Below are 17,165 nucleotides of genomic sequence, written 5' to 3' on the forward strand. Positions count from 1 at the left end.
TTGAATATGGATTCCCAATGCTACGAGGTCACGCTTTCCAACCAGCATAGAGATGTGCCCTTCCTGGTGGTTCTAGCTCCTTCTTCCCCCACCTCATTGCACCTTATCACCTCCTCCCTGTGACAATCAGAATGGCCTGCGTGGTCCAGGGGAGTCCACAGGGAGCTGCTGGCTCACTGCATGTGGAGAGAAGAGCCTCTGGGGTGGTGGTGGCAGAGGCCGGGGAGAGGGCTGGCATGATGGGAGCTCGGGCAGGCCTGGGGGTGAACGCACAGTCCAATGGAATGACAGAGGTCACTCTCAGGTGAGGGACAGACACCCTCTCCAAAAGGAAAACCAGGCAAGGGGAGAGGCACTCGGAACAGGGGCAGGCATGATGCAAAGGAGGCCAGGTGCACCTCGCGAACAGGGAGTTCTCTCAGACACACAGCCAGTCCCGCTAGCATGACAGCGAAGGGACCTCAGAGACCTGGGCTCCCCCGCGATTCAGAGGAAAGACCAGAGGCCTGGATAGGTGGCGTGACTTGCATGGGGTCCCACAGCACCGGCAGCAGATCAGAAGTCCGCCCACACACTCAGCCCGGTGCTCCTTCCCGGGCAGCTTAGTTCCCTCCACCACCTACACATCTTCTCTCCTTCCTTCACCCCTGCCTGTGTGCTTGACTGGCATGAACGGATTTTAAACCTCACTGATTTTAAACCTAGAGCTTTAATTTTACTAGCCTCACTTGTCAGAGGAGGACGCCCATGTGCAGAGAGGTGAAGGTTCACGTTCAAGAAGGCACTGCGAGTCGGCGGCGTGGCTGGGATTGGAACACAGGCGGCTCCCTGCAAGCATCCACGCTCTCACTACCCTGCTCCGTGGCTCTCTCACCGCCACGGGCTCCCAAACTTCCCCCAGCTCACCTCTATATTGTGCATTTTCCCCATGAGGGCAGTGAGCGCTGAAGGGGCTTCAACTCTCGTACACATACAAGAAACCGCAAGGACGGGTCACAGCCCTTCCCGGGGGGGACGTGGTGTCTGCAGAAATGGTACGGGGCTCTAAGTGCATCTGGCTGGAGCGGAGGCTTTGCCAGCCCCAAATTCACTGTCTGTGCCCCACAAAGAACCACAGCAGCAGCACCAATAACCATGACGCTGCCACGCAGTGTCAGGAAGGCGTCCCTGTGACCCTGGAAAGAGGCCCGAGGAACTGATGCAAAGGGCACTGAAACCGGCAGCTCCTTCCCGACTTTCTCCACTCCCCTCCTTGCTGCAGCCTTTTTCCTGAGCATCTGTCCCCATCTAACATATTTATATTTCGATACAATGCAAGCTCCAGGAGGACAGGTCTTTTAAAAATTGTTGCTTGATTTGTGTCCCCAATGCCTAGAAGAGTGTCAGACACACAGTTGGTGTTTGACAAATATTTGAAGTACATGAGGGAGGGAGGGAGAGAGGGAGGAAGGAAGGAGTGGGGGAAGGGAGGGAAGAAGGAAGGAAGGGTCCACCAGGAAATAGCTGGAGGAAAGAAGAGAGAGTGATAGGAAAAGGGGAAGAGAGAGAAAGGTAATGAGAGAAGGAAAAGGAGAAGATAGAAGCGGACAAAGGAAAGAGAGGGATGAAGAGAAGGAAGCCGTGATACCGGAAAGAGGGAAGGAGAGAGGAAAGGGGGAGAACAAGAAAAAGAAGTAGAAATGAAACACGCAGGCAGGCAAGCATCCCAGAGGCCTGGGAAGCAAGAGGAACACGTGGCTGGAACCAGAGGCGGAGGGAGAAGGACTCAGCTCTAGTGGACAGCCAGAGGGACAAAGCAGCAGCACTCAGCTGGCAGGAGAGCCAGGGGAGGAAGGTGCAGGGGGGAGGGGATGCATCACCACCCTGTCTTCCCGCCCCTGGAAGCACAGCCTGGCCTTCTGCAGCATATGGAGGCACTAGGCCAAACCGTTTATCTCGAGTCCTGTGGCTGGCTTTTGCTTTTCTTTTGAAAGTTTAACTTCGATTTACGAGGGGCGTGCTCCGTGATGGATGTTTTTCCAATTAGCTGTAAACAGCCCAGTCCTGCAGAGGAGACCCACCGACTTCCCCAGCTCTAATTCTGGCTGCTGGAGTGGGGGAGGGAGAAGACAGGTCAAGAATCATCCATCACAGACTTTGAAATCTCCAACGCAGCAGATACCAGGGAGCCAAAGCTTGGGAAGGAGTGAGAGGCAGGCCCTATTATTCCAATCACTGCAGAGGCTGCAGAACCTTCCCAGGCTATATGTCAAAAGAGCTACTCCCCACACAGGGCCTTTTCCATGAAAGGTGCCAGGGGTAGGGACACAGGGAACCCCACAATGAGAACTGAATCGACATTACTAACATCTACTTAATTTGCCCTTAGTATGTACCAGATGCCATGACAAATTTTTTTTTTAAGATTTATTTATTTATTTGAGAGAGAGAAAAAGAGAACACACACACAAGAGAATGGGGGGAGGGGCAGAGGGAAAGAATCTCCAAGCCGACTTCCCACTGAGCACAGAGCCCCACACAGGGCTCAATCCCAGGACCCTGAGATCAGGACCTGAGCTGAAACCAAGAGTTGGACACTCGACTGACTGAGCCACCCAGGTGCCCCATCACAAACTTTTCATGTAACTTAACCAAAATTCATCCCCGAGTCTATGAGGCAATTATGAGGCCCATTTCACGATGATAAAATTGAGGTATAGGGAAGGCAGATAACTTGCCTAAGAGCAAAAGTTGCCCAGAGCAGCTATGTGACCCGTGTTCTTTAAACGTCCACCATGCGTGCATGGAATGCATGCAGAACCGTTCTACAAGGGAGATTCTTTCCCTCTTCCCTACCCCAGGTACTCCTTCAGCCCACTCTGTGCAGAGGTGAAAGGGCCACGTGTCTTGATTAGTTGCTTTCATGTTTGCCAGAGGACCCTTACTTCTTTCTGGGCCCTGGTCTAAGCCAGTGGAGCTCTCCTTAATCACTGGCATAGAATACATGTTTGTACCCTCCCATCCCCCACTCCCCATTCTCTTCCAAGATTGCAACCTTGAACTTGCCGCTTCTGCATCCGTATAAAACACTCAGGGATGAGCAATTACATTCAGAGGTGATTGCCTGAAATATGCTCTATTCTCCCTTCAGAGGATGTGTGATCACCAGAGCACTGTGGACCTCGGCCCAAAGTGCAGCCCTATGGAGTCCTGCTTCTGCATCTGACGCCTCCTTACCTTGAGTGTCATTGTGAGCAATAATGATGCATCAGGACAGATTTCACCTGTTGAAGACACTGTCTTGAAAGTCAAAGAGGAGGAGTCCCCTTTAGAGGAACCAACTAGAGAACTTTCTCTCTGGTCTTGGTGTCAGGTAAAGAGAATTTCCTGAACAATGGTTCTAACCCATAGACTCCGCACATTTTATTGCTGAATCTGTTTCCCTTTGCACTTTGGCTGTTAAATATCTGCATTAAATTGCCAGCTCCTTCTAAGAACTACGAAAAACAGTATGGCATGCATCACCCTGCATCGATCTAACCTGGGTTTGAATAATTTTCCTTATTCCTATTTTGTTTTCAATCTAATTCCCTTACTTATTTCATTCCTGGGCTGGATTTTTTTTTTTTTTCACTGCATAAACTTAAAAAATCTTCCCCAAATCCTTTGAGGAATAAGGTAGGACAGAGAGCAAATAAAGAATGGAAGGGGAAGCCATAAATGAACAACGCTAGTCTAGCCAGGGTTTGGGATGCCAGGCTGTGTTAACCGCATCGGGACCAGGTCGAAGAAAAGTTGAGGTTTGTAACTGAGCACAGAGTCGGACTCCCAGGCTTTCCTCCTACAAATGCTGGTTGTGGAACCTTCCCAAGGCCCCCCCTTACCTTTGCTGCGGCGGCGACTCCGGTACTGCTCCGTATAGAACGTCAGCTGCGTTTCGTCGTCTGCCTCTGAACCCGAAGTCCCCTTGGTTCTCCCAAAGCTGATTCCCCCTGAAAGGAAGAGCAATCCATTAGTCACGTAAACATCCTGGAGCTTGTTAAATCCCTCATCCGACCCAAAGATCAGCAACCCCATCCCCAGACTTCTTTCTGTAAATCCTAAGCGACCTGGGAGCTGGCATGATTTATGGATGGAGTTCAGGCTCTGCAGTGAGGCGGATCTGGGTTCTAACCATGGCTTGGCAGCCGCGCACTGTGTGGCCTTGAGGGGACGCCTCTCTTTTCTGAGCCCTGGGTTCTCTCTTAATAAGATGGGGACAATAACTATTGACCTTGTAGGGTTGCTATGGAAATTAAAGGAGACAGGATACATAAAATATCTGGTTTGTGGTGGGTCCTAACTACCTGATAGTTATACTGTTGCTTAGTATGATGAGCCTGCCTCTAAGACAACACTTCGGGCAACTTAATTTCACACACATTTCAAGCAAGTGCTTCCTAGATGCCAAGCCGAGAGCCAGACACTGGAGGTACAAAGATAGATACAGCCCAGTCCTTGCCAGCCCGCAGATCATAAGTTAGTCAAGGAGACAAATGGGATCCTAAGGAGCCTTTAACCTAATTCATGGTCATGTTTTTCCACACAATGAGATGCTGAGAATATGGGGGAGAGCAATCCATCCCAACACAGAGGACCTGGGAAGGTTTTATGGAGGAAGGGGGATTTAAGTCAGGGCTGGAAGGATGAATGGGGCTTCAGTGGCAGAGAATGGAGTTCCAGGGAAATGTAAGAGTTGAGCATCCCTGGGGAGGGGCAGCGTAGGTGGGTGGGGGCCACGATGAGTAGAGTGCTGACAGGAAGGATCACTGGAGCTTCACGGAAGGTCCAGTGCCACACTGAAGACGGGTCACAGAAGGTGCCAGGGCAAGAGGACGCGTTCATTAGCCACGCACGCCATGAAGGTCATGACAGCAGCACAGAAGCCTCAACATGGGTGCTGCAGAGCACAGGAAGCTGGGAGGCTCAGGGACCCCTTGGTGAGAGGCGATGAGCATCTAGGGAGGCAGGGGGCAGTGAGGATGGGGAGGAGGAGAGGGGGCAAGGGCTGTTTCAGAGACACACTCAGGAATGGGGGGGCCGATGGGTGAGGCATTTACACACAATGAACAGTGGATTCCAAACGTGATCAAGATAAAAGGCCAGAAAGAAATATGTCAAAATATGAACAGCAGTTAATTCTGCAGGGAGGAATACAGATAATTTTTTTTCTGTGCTTTTCTATACATATATTTTTATCATTAACAAAAAAGCACAGAATGTGGGAAGAGAGGGATGAAAGCATTGGTAAGCTCTTTGCCCTAGAGAGGAGACAGTGGGGGGAGAGTTTCAGATCATGGTGGTGGCGCATGGTGGGCAGGGAAGCAGAGGGCCTTTGGTTTGGGTACAGATCTCCAGACACCGACATCGACATCGATAGGCTGTGTCTGGGAGGAGACTCAGGAACCAGGCAGAAGCAGAAGTGCTGGATGAAGAAGTGGCTCGAGGCAGGGTCGATAGAGGGAGACCACTTTTCCCTATAAATATTTTGTATCAGTTGAATCAAGCACCATACAAACTTATTACCTATTTGAAAATTCTACCCAAGGAAAAGAAAAACGTAGATCAGAGGGAAACATTGCTCAATTCAAACAAGAGTTTCTTAAGGCATTACTCTGGTAGGGCATTCAGGATATAGAAATCCCACTTGCAGACGCTCTGTCTGCAACATGGTTATTGTGCCTTCGTTCATTCATTCCAGCCACATGTTGAGTGATCTGCTATGTGCCTAGAAGATGCCGATACATTATTGCGTACAATCCTCATCATGCTATACTCACAGCAAAAGTGTGATTAACAACCTAGATAATAAAGACACAAGGACACACAAGGGGAAAGTCACACACTGATGAGTACATGAGTATGAGAATTAGGATTCTGGGCTAGTCTGTCCGGCTCCACATTTGAGCTTCCTAGGATGCAAACTGCTTTCCTGGAAATAACTCAAGAGGGAACCTTAGGGAAGGCAGACTGTCCATTCAGCATCAGGGCACCAAGCACTGTGTGATCAGCTTCACATACACCCTCCCATTCCAAACTCCTAGTATCCCTCGGAGGGAGGTGTACTGATGCCCATTTTATAGATGAAGCAACCATGTTTCAGAAAAGGAAAGCGATTTGCTAATGATGAGTGAAGTTGGACTTAGTACCCACGTGTGACCGACGGCCAAGTTCAGACTTTCAACCACTTGTGACACTGCCTCTCAAATTAATGCTCTGTAACGTGGAAAGATTAATACCCACCCTCTCCCTTCCCTGAGATAGTATGTTGTAATGGATGGGAGAGTATAGGAGACAACGATGTCTGATCTTTGTCCTCGAATGTGTGCTTGGCCTGGCCCTGTCCGTTAGCGTAAACATGCCCAACCTCCCGCAATTAAGGTTAGGGTCTGGAGACAGTAGGAGACTCCAGATTCTACTAGATGCAGCCCTTCTTTTAAAGGCTCTCCTTTGAAATGGAGTTGGCAGAGGCCCCAAAGATGCTTTGGAAGCAGGGGAAGAGCAAAGGTCTCCAAAGTTTAGGAGGGCTTTTTAAACTGCCATTGACATATTTTACCATTACAGAAAAAGGAAAAAAAAGAGGGAGGGAGGGAGGGAGGGAGGGAGGGAAGGAAGGAAGGAAGGAAGGAAGGAAGGAAGGAAGGAAGGAAGGAAGAGGGGGAGGGAGGGAGGGAGGAAGGGAAGGAGGGAGGGAGGAAGGGAAGGAGGAGGGACGAGGGAGCAAGGGAGGGTTTTTGTTCATGCACACATAATTTTTGGCCAAGGGAAAAATGAAGGCACTGGATAAAATAGTTACTTTATGTACGGGAAGCACCTGTCCTTCCTGCTATGTTTGGGCAGCAGGGAAAAAGGCTGGGGTCTGCGCATGTCAGGAGTCTACCTCAGACACCTCCGCATCCCCTTCAGTGCTCCACCACCCCCTCCTATTTAAAACTTTCTGGCCAAATCCTCCCTCCCCCTCTCTCATTTTCCTTTCTCTCCCAAACAAATGACCTACTATGTTCCTGCCATGGTGAACATGACAGACAGGACTCAGACAGGATCCTTTCCCTATTTGGACAGTCTAGCAGGGGTGAGGAAAGTCACCAGACATTTCTAATACAATTAAAAAAAAAAAAAAGCTCACCATTGCATAGCACTCTCTCTGCTGGGCACTGTTCTAACCCTTTACATGTATCGACTTGTTTAATCCTTAAATAACCCTAGGAAGGAGGTTGCTACTTTTATTCCCTTTTTAATGGATGAGGAAATGAAGGCGCAAGCAAATTAAGTAATTTGCCCAGGGTCACACAGCTTGTCAGTAGAGGAACCACAATTCACATGCAGGCAATGGCTGCGGCGTCTATTCCCTTGGTCTCTACACCAGTGCACAATAACATATGCGCAGCTAACTCATTGAACGTCCACAGCCATCCCCGTAAGGAAGGCATTGCGAACCTTGTCTTACAGATGAATACACTGCATCTCAGAGAGCTGCTGCGAGGTAGTAAGCAAGGGAGCGGGGGCTGAATCAGGTCTGCTTACCTGCAAAGCCTGCCTCATGGCGAAAACATCCTGGGACCCTGCGTGTGCACATGCGTGTGTGTGTGTGTGTGTGTGCACAGGCAGAGCAGTGGCAAAAGCTTGATCTCGCCTGCGAGGATTAGCAGGTGTGTTACTTGCCCCCCCGCCCCAAAGCCGGGGAGGATTTTCCGCTTCTCACAGCTCCTCTCTTGGACCTCTGCACTTGTGCTAGTGGTAGGAACTCCACTCAGGCTTAGTTAGATCCTAGTGATGCCTCCACGATCACACATGCCCAAGCCCGTGGACATCGTGCCCCTGACTACCATGAAAGCTTCTCCAGCCCCTCTCCACTCCCCCACCTCTGACCTCACCTCCTTGCTGTAGGGACCAAGCTACCATTTCCAGAGTGGAAGCTGAAGCTCAGAGAAGTTGCTTCTACACCAACCTGTCCAACAGAAAAATAATGCAAGCTGCATCTGTCATTTTAAATGTCCTAGGAGCCACATTAGAAGGGGGAAAAACAGGGGCTCCTGAGTGGCTCTGTGGATTAAGCATCTGACTCTTGATTTCAGCTCAGGTCATGATCTTGGGGTTGTGAGATCAAGCCCCGCACTGGGCTCACACTCAGAAGGGAGTCTGCTTGAGATTCTCTCCCTTTCCCTCTCCCTTTGCTCCTCCCCCTGCTTGTCCTCATGCTCGCGCTCTCTCTCTCACAAATAAATAAATAAATCTTAAAAAAAAAAAGAATGGGAAATAACAAACAGATTCAATTAATTTTCAGTATATATTTAACCCAATGTATTAAAAATCCTATCATTTTAATATGTAATTAACACAAAATTATCACTAAAATATTTTATACATTTTTTAAGATAAGTGTTGAAAACCCAGGGTATACTATACTTTATGCTTACAGCACCCCTCAATACAGATGAGCTGCGTGCAAATGCCTACCATATCAGAGAGCATACTTCTGGAGGCATTCGACAACAGACATTACTGGGCATAATTAAGGGCCAGGATCTGGGCATAGAAAGAGATGAGTAAGTCACAGACCCCACTAAGGTATTGAATCTTTTTTTTTTTTTTTTAATGTGAATTGAATGAAAAATGGGGTAGCTCAGATTCCACTAAAAGACAACAGCCATCGTATCTTCAGGCACTTAGAGTCTCGCAGATTTCTACTTGGGCATCATGAATGAGCCACTTGGGTAGAAAGACTCAACCGTGCTGGGGTCAGATGTGAGTCCTAATCTGAGTTCTCACTGCTAGCTGTGTGAGCTTAGGCGAGCCACCTACCCTCTCTGAGTTCATCTTTAAAAGGGGGGACAAGAACTCTCAACCCACATGGTCATTATGAGGAAAATGATAGAATGTATGTAAAGAGCATTAAGACCAAAGAAGTGAGGGCGACCGCACATGCCTCACTCACTCAATGTTTGCCTGAGTTTCACAGAAGAAAAGGAAGTGCCTTGGGGGGGGGTGACTCTCTGCCTTCTGTGACATCCTGGGGAGGTGGCAGCCACCCAAGTCCTACAGTCTCTGCGTGTCCATATAATCCGAAGGGGCCACAGGCCAATTACACACGGACTTGGAGATGATTCAGACAGCTAGAAAAGGGCCCCCTCTGCTAGCATTTTAATATGAAATTGGTGATTTAGTGAAGTAAAGTGCAGCCATTAATTATACAGGACTACTCAAGTATTTCCACTTAGGGCTGAGAGAACGTGAGAATGGCCTGAGACTGGCAAGAGAAGAGGAGAGGAGAGGAGAGGAACTAGCAGTTCCTTCGCCCTTGTTCCTTGGACCCCCGTTCCTCTGGTCTTGAACCTTCTGGAATGCAGTCTAAAGAAGACAGGCAGGCAGCTTCTCTAGTGTGGTAAGCACTGCTCTGGGCACTTTAGATGCAGTTGCCCACCTACGCTTCCCAAGAAGCCCGAGACAGAGGGAAGTATCACCTTGATTTTTTTGCGAGGCAAGCCAACCTGCAGAAGCTCAACATTGCTTATCCGAGATCACACAAATGACAGATGGCGGAGCCCCCAAATTTGAATGACTTTGTCTGATGCAAAAAACCCTCTATTCTCATGCAAAGAGGAGTCCTGGGTCCTTAGGGAAATGCAGACCAAAGCCACAATGAGATACCATGTCACATCCAGGAGGTGGACCATAATCAAAAGAATAAGAAAATAACAGGTGTTAGAGAAGCTGTTGAAGACACATACGTTGCTGGGGAGAATGCCAATGGTGCAGCCTCTATGAGAAATGGTTTGACAGTTCCTCAACAAGCTAAACCCCAAATTACCACGTAGCCCAGCAATTCTGCCCTTAGGCATGCCCCAAAACAACTGAAGATAGGACATTCAAATAAACGCGTGTACACGAATGTTGATAACAGCACTATTTACGCTAGCCAAAGGGTAGAAACAGCACAAACGTTCACCAACTGATGAATGGAAAAACAAAATATGGTGTATCTGCATGAGGGAATATTACTCAGCCATAAAGGAACGCTGACACCTGCTACAACATGGATGGAGACCTTGCCGACATTCTGCTAAGGGAAAGAAGCCAGATACAAAAGGTTGTATATTACACGATTCTATTTATGTAAAACATCCAAAATTAGTAAATCCATCCAGACCGAAAGCAGTGGTTGCCTGGGCTGGGTAGACAGAGCAGAGGGTCAGGGAGTGATTGCCTGTGAATATACGGTTTCCTTTTGGGGTGACGGAAATGTCTTGGAACCAGATTCAGGGGATGGTTGCACAAGCTTGTGAGTGTGGGAAGTGACAATGATTTATGCACTTTAAATAGTTCATGGTTGATTTTATGTTATGTGAATGTTACCCCAACAAATAAAATGCTAAAACAAAGAGGCCCTCTGCAACATCACAAGACTGGGGGTAGAACTGTAGAATGGGGGGCACAGGAGCTGCGAGAGACAGGGAGAAGGTAGAGTGTGACAGAGTGGGGCCTTACAGAGTCATGCTGCCCGGGGCCAACCTCAGGCATGCGGAGTCCTGGCCCAAGGGGCCACCCCAAGTAATCATGACACTCCCTCATTCATTTATTCATTCACCTAGCAATTACCGACCAAGGGCCCACTCTAAGCCAAACACTGTTCTGGACACTGAGGATACAACAGAGAATGCAGCAGACAAAACCTTTCTATCTTCTGGAGCTTACTTTCTGGTGAGAAGCAATTAAGATCTTCCAGGCACGATGCTAAGCCCTCTCTACATAAGAATCATTTCAAATTTACTGATAAATAAATGAAGATATTCAGAGGTATTTAGAGGCTTTCCCAAGAGGGGAGAGATATTTGATGGCAAACAAAGGACCCGATGCTAGGTTTGCTCTGGGGCAAATCAAGGCATCTGAACAAACTGAAAGTCGCATTATGGGGAAGTCTAGAGCAGGATCGGGGATGCATGGTCCTTCCTGGCCCTATAAGGATTAACTCATTGTTCTTCTTTGCAAAGCCACCTTCTCTGACTGCCCTTCCGCAAACCTGCTATGCCAGCCTCTGGGAGGCCCGCCCCTCCACACTCCATCTCCCGCGCTCTTGGTATCATGATGGATGGTGGTGACATGTTAAATTATTCAGGCTCCGTGTCTTCCTCGAGTTGGTGACAGCGATATTGCATTTTTAGATTGCCCAGAACTGCACCAGATAGAGAAATATGTAGCTTGGGAATGCAAAAACCCATCTGACCCCCAGCCGTCCAGGGAATACAAATGGTGCCCGTCGTCGAGAGGACAAAAGTGGCTAAAACTTCCCACGCCCCCTAAACCACACAACTCACGATTGCTCTGAGCTCTAGGGCTAAACCCCAGATGTTCATACGCATCTACCACTTGGAAAGGCTCTGACCACAGTTGCTACCTGTCACCGGGCACTGCTAGAGGCCAGGCACTTTGCCCAGAGGTGACTACCCCATCCCTATTCCTCCAAATGTGAAAACAGAGGCTGAAGACACTGAACTCCTTAACCACAGTCACACAGCCAGCAAGAGGCAGGACCTGGATTCAAACCCTGGTTTACCGGATCCCCCAGGAAAGAGGATTCTGCAGTATTCTTGGGTTTCATATTGAATTTTTAAAATTGATCATTATGGTTAAAAAAAATCTTTATGGTAAAATATAATTAAACATGATAGTTATTTCAGGAAAAAAAATGGAAATGACCCATAGGCCCATTTTTAGGGGACCAATTAAAAAAAAAACAATGGTATACACAAAATAGACTTTCATGAGACTATTAAATATAGTGACATAAATGTATATTTATTGACAGGCAGACCTCTCCATGATATACTGTTGAGCAAAAAAAAATATACAGCGAAGAATGAAAATAGAGATTCCACTCATGTAAATTTATACACATTTCCTGATATTTAGTGTGAATGCCACTGAGCGTAATAAAAATAAATATATTTTAATTTAAAAAATAAAGACATAAGTCAATCTGAGATGTTTATGATCTAGAATTATAAACTAAATTTTAAAAAGCATACTGCAAAACTGTAAGTGTAAAATGACCATATTGTGTTTTAAAAATACATACCCACTAAAGTATATAAATGTACCCGTATACATATACATAAAAAGATATTGAAAGAAATATATTAAGGTGCTCCAGTGGTTATTCTCTGAGTAGTTAAGATTTGGGGTATTTAAAATGTTTTTCTTATTGTTGTTCATCTGCGTTTTAGAATTTTCCTCCCATGAACATCTAATGCTTGGTAATTTTAAAAAACACTTAATAAAAGTTATTTTTATTTTTTAAAAAATAAATGGTCTCACTGCCGCAATGTAGGCTCATTCTTCACTCGAACTTGAGTGTAACTTGGCCATCCCAGAGGTAATTATCCCACCGCCCAAGAATGGAGATATCTCAATTTGACCCCAAATTTTGGCCCAAAGAAATACCTGTGCAGGAGAGAAGCTCTCCAATCAAGCTTAAGTCAGTACCTCTTCAGGAACATCCCATTGTTCCCTGTGGGAGGCTGCATTTTGCAAGGATGGCAGTCACAGAATCCCCCACCCCACACGTTCTTCGGCAATGTGACCTTTGCCATCCCCTATCAAAGGTGGAAACAGCTTTTTGTCCCCTTGAATCTGGGTTGCCTTAGGGATGTGTTTTTAACAGAGGCTGCAGAGGAACTGATTCTGCATAACCTCTAGGAATGGGTCATAAAAGGCCATGCAGCTTCTTCTGCCTGGCTTTCTTGAAACTGACTTTCAGATGCTTACTCCCTCTTCAGACACTTGCCCCTGCACCATGAGAGGTCTTCACCACACAAAGGGGCCACATGTAAGTGGTGCCACCAATGGTCCCAGCTGAGCTGGGAGAGAAGTTTCTAGATGATTCCTACCCTACCCCACCCCCCAAACACCTGGGTCACGCGCAGATGCTGGAAGTATTCCGAGCTCCGTGCCAGTCATTGTGGAGCTGGGACAACCCCTCTATCTTCCCTTTGTCGTTTATGAATTCCTGACTCCTACATTCCATGAGCGTATGGTTGTTGTTGTCTTAAGGCACTAAGTTGAGAACCGTGTATTGTGCAGCAGGAAGTAACCAGAACACTCCCCTTGTCTACAGAAATATCCACACTCCCTCCTACCTGTCATCATATGGCAGCCCTAGGCAATGGAAAGATGAACTGGGTGTCCAGGGGCCCAGGTCTGGAATCTGTCCTGTTATTAAAATACTGTATGCCTGGAAAAGACACTAACATCTAGCAAATACTGTAGAATGCTTAACACCTTTATTGGTTTCCCAGCAATGGCCCTCACAATAATTGGATGAGATAAGCATTGCTACCCCCATTTGTAATAGGAGGAGACTGAAGGTCAGAGACACCACAAGTGACTTGTTCAAGGTCATGCAGCTCATAGATGGCAAAGCAGAGACGAGAACACAGGGGCAACAGAAGGTATAACAGAGTAAGAGAGCAGATTCCAGACTGTGAGGTTGGCCAAGAATCAAGTTCCCTGCAACTTCTACCCTCTAGACTCTGTCTATTCTTTTGGAATTACGGGCTCAGGCTACTCTATATCCCCAGATGATGGACCTTCACCTGCCCAAATATCATCCATGTGCCCATTTATAATATTTCCCTCCAAGCTAAATATTCCTCCTAATGCCTTCAGCCATTCCTTATGTCATATGCTTTATAAAAACTATGACTTTTTTGGATTACAAAGTCAGTGCATATATAACGTAGAAAATTAGAAAAAACAAGTTAGAAGGCACAAAGAAGAAAATACTAATCAAGCTAATACTCTCCCTCCCAATGGATTTCCCTTATTTCTAGTTTTTAACTATGCATTTATATGCATATGTTTTCACAACTAGACTTTATTGTATTATAACATGAATACATCTTGTGAGTTTTATTTAAAAATATCTAAGCTTAAATTGATTCATTCATTTATGTCAGAAATGCATGTTGGGATACAGCTACATGCTTAGCTCTTTAGCTATTTTATAAATTACATATATTATGTATGTCTGTATACACACATATCTATATCTAGATGTGTTGTGTATACCAGTATCTTAATCTGTACATATATCTATAACTATATCCACCAAAGTGTTAACAGTGAGTTTCTCTGAATATTGAGTTTTTCTTTTCTTGTTGTTGACCTTTCTAATTTTTCTTTTTTTTCCTTGAAAATGAATTGAGATTGCTTATGGAATTAAAATGAAACAACATAAAATATGTCATATACATTATCCCATGTCGTTAAGTATTGACTGCAGTATCATTTAATGTCTGCGATATATTCCATAGTACCAATGTATCATCATGCACTCCATCAATTCCCTATTGTTGGAATTTTATATTGTTTTCAATTTTTCACTATAATATCACACCACATGTTCCTCAAGATAAATCTTTCTACACATCCCTGTGCATCCACGTGTAGAATTTTCTTGAGAGTAAAGAGATAAATGACAGGGGCAAAGGGTATTGACATGTTTAAAGTTGTGGTTCATATCATCAAGATGTCCTTCAGGAAGGTTAGACCAATTCTACCCTGATCAGCTATGTACAGGGGTGATTATTTCACTACCCCGCTTCTATAATACTGGGTGTCACATCACAGTTTTCCAATCTTAAGTGTTTTTGATATGCATCCCATATTTCAAATTCATTTTGCCATATTTTTTTCAGCATACCCCCATGTGCTCAAGTGCTTTTTGATTTGTCATGTCCAGACCTAGGCATGATCATCCAGGTGTGATGTGACCCACACAGAGCAGAAATGGACTACCGCCTCCGTTTCTCTGAACACAGGTCTTATAATAATGCAGCCCAGGACTGCTCCCGCTTTACTGGCAGCTGACTTGTATTCAATATGCTCTCAGTTCTTTGTTCCCATGCACTGCAAATAAATCTGGTCTTTCCCGTCATGTATTTGTAGAATTGATTTTCTCTAAACCAGAGCAAAGAACATTTATACTACCAAATCGTGTCTGTATATTTTGGCTCTTTCTTCCTAGCATCTTGAGATATTTTTTGGTCCTAGTCCTGTGATCTCATGTTTTCACTATTCTCTAACTAGATGCCCTCTACAAACTGGATAAATACGAAAAGGAACAGGAGGTAAGAAAAGGAAGGAATAGTGACTGAGTGTCTGCAACATGTCAAGCATATACTACAAATTGATGCTGATATCTTTGTTTTAAATATTAAGGAATTGATGTTTGCAGGGAGGACTTGTCTTGGGAAAGGCCACATGGCCAGGAGGGAGGAAGGATGGGTTGGGAAGTCTAACTGTGGTTCTTGCTATTCCTGGTATCCCATGCCAAGTCTTCCCTGATGTTAAGGCAAGGAGACTGGTGTTGAAGAGAATCAGATGAAGAATAGAACCGATCACTTATAGTTAGAGAACTCGCTTTAAATTGACATTGGTCCCTTAATGAAAGCTCTTTGGGACCATGTAATTGAATAAAATTGAACAATCTGACTATGCTATCAAACACTCCACAATTTCCTCCTTTGGAAACAACAGCAACAAAATATTGTCCATTCAATAAATATCTGTTGAGAGCTTATAACATGCCAGCAAGTGGAAATGCACCAGGGAGTGAAACAGAAATATTCCCTGCCATCACAGAACTTGCACGTAATTGGGATGACTGACTATTCAGATAAACACATAAAATCAATACACCTAGGAGAAGATTTGACAAATAGCTTGTGGACATTCAGATATCCTGTGTCTGTGGTATCCCCCTGATCTACCTGCACCACAAACCGGTCCAAAGTAGAAATGTAGTTCGCTTGCCATGATTTATTCTTAGTGAACCCATGATGGCTCCGAGAGCTTCCAACTTCCCTTCACGCAGGCTCACTATGTGAATTTGACCAACTGACCTCGTCATTCTTGAGAATCAAAATCAAGTTTCAAAAGTGCTTCACCGCCTATTTGAAAGGAGGATACAATTTGTCCTTCAGATTACGGAAGCCTCTCTACTTACCCTTGATTCCTCTAAGAATATAACTAACTCTGCGTTCTAAACACATATCGTCAAATCACGTTAGCCCTGGAAAAGTAATTTGCTTGAATCTAGGGACTGAAATCGAGGCACACACTTCAAAGTAAATACTTAGTACTTCCTCTGTATGTTAGAGCTGCATTTCTTAGGAAATATCTTTATTCTCCCTTTTCTAGTTTTCAGATTTTTTCTTGATGTAAGTGACAGACCTGACAGATTCAGAATGAATTTAGTTTTATACTTTCATCTGGTAATAAGGTTTCAGTTGTTTTATGCAATGGGACAATCATGTTCTTGTTCTTATTGTTCCACAGGCAATTTTAAAAGCTTGTTTTATTTTCACTTTTTTGTTTCTCATTTTTTGTTTTTTCTAAAAATTTCCCACCATGAACTGACAAATTTGAAGGCTCAGCCTATCTGGAAGTATTTTCATAAGTTTGGTCTAAACTTTTATGCATTTTCAGCCTGTTTTTCATCTTTGAGTTTCCCGTGCAAATATATTTTATCTCTCTACACTTCCCAAATCCCTCCTTCATTGTAATTCTCTGTGATTATTTGCTCAGAATTTCATTTTTCAGAGTTTTCCTCTCTGTAATACATCTATTTCATTTTAGAGTCACTGGTCATAGAACCAGAAAAAAAAAATCCATTCTCTGACATTAAAATATTACATGTGTATGTGTTCATAAATCCTTGGTTATAATTTTTCACCTTTTGAAATACAAGTGTTATTTCTTGGTTTAATAATGTCCAGTACTGGCAAAGGTTTTATGAAATAATCATTTTCCTAAATTGTTGCAAGCAGTGCAAATTTGTATGGTCCTTTTGGGAAGCAATTTGGCAATATAAAAAAGAGCCTTAAAAAATTTTCATCCTTTTTGACCCACTTCTGGGAATTCACCCTAAGGAGACCATCCTAAATATAGGAAAGGGTTTGTGCACCATTACACTCATTGCAATGTTATTTATAAATATAGGGAAGTGGAAAATAACCTTAATGCCCAACTTGAAGGGAATAGTTAATTATGTTGGAACATTAAATGGGCCATGATGATGATGAGATATATAGAAAATACTTGTATCTGATACTAATTTTAAGAATGGGGGTAAAAGTCATAAAGTCTGT

The 17,165-nt window shown here is 45.0% G+C and overlaps 1 protein-coding gene across 3 annotated transcripts in view; it reads right to left on the reverse strand.

Moving 5' to 3' along the window:
* ASTN2 (astrotactin 2) overlaps positions 1-17,165 on the reverse strand; it is an 844,134-nt gene that overhangs the window by 547,161 nt on the left and 279,808 nt on the right. For all 3 annotated transcript variants that reach the window (XM_044389549.3, XM_026513856.4, XM_026513855.4), the window contains one exon: positions 3,864-3,971. In XM_044389549.3, the coding sequence (XP_044245484.1) occupies positions 3,864-3,971 (108 nt within the window). The remainder of the gene's footprint in view (positions 1-3,863; positions 3,972-17,165) is intronic.

This window comes from Ursus arctos, unplaced genomic scaffold (assembly GCF_023065955.2).
Source record: "Ursus arctos isolate Adak ecotype North America unplaced genomic scaffold, UrsArc2.0 scaffold_18, whole genome shotgun sequence".
NCBI lineage: Eukaryota > Metazoa > Chordata > Mammalia > Carnivora > Ursidae > Ursus > Ursus arctos.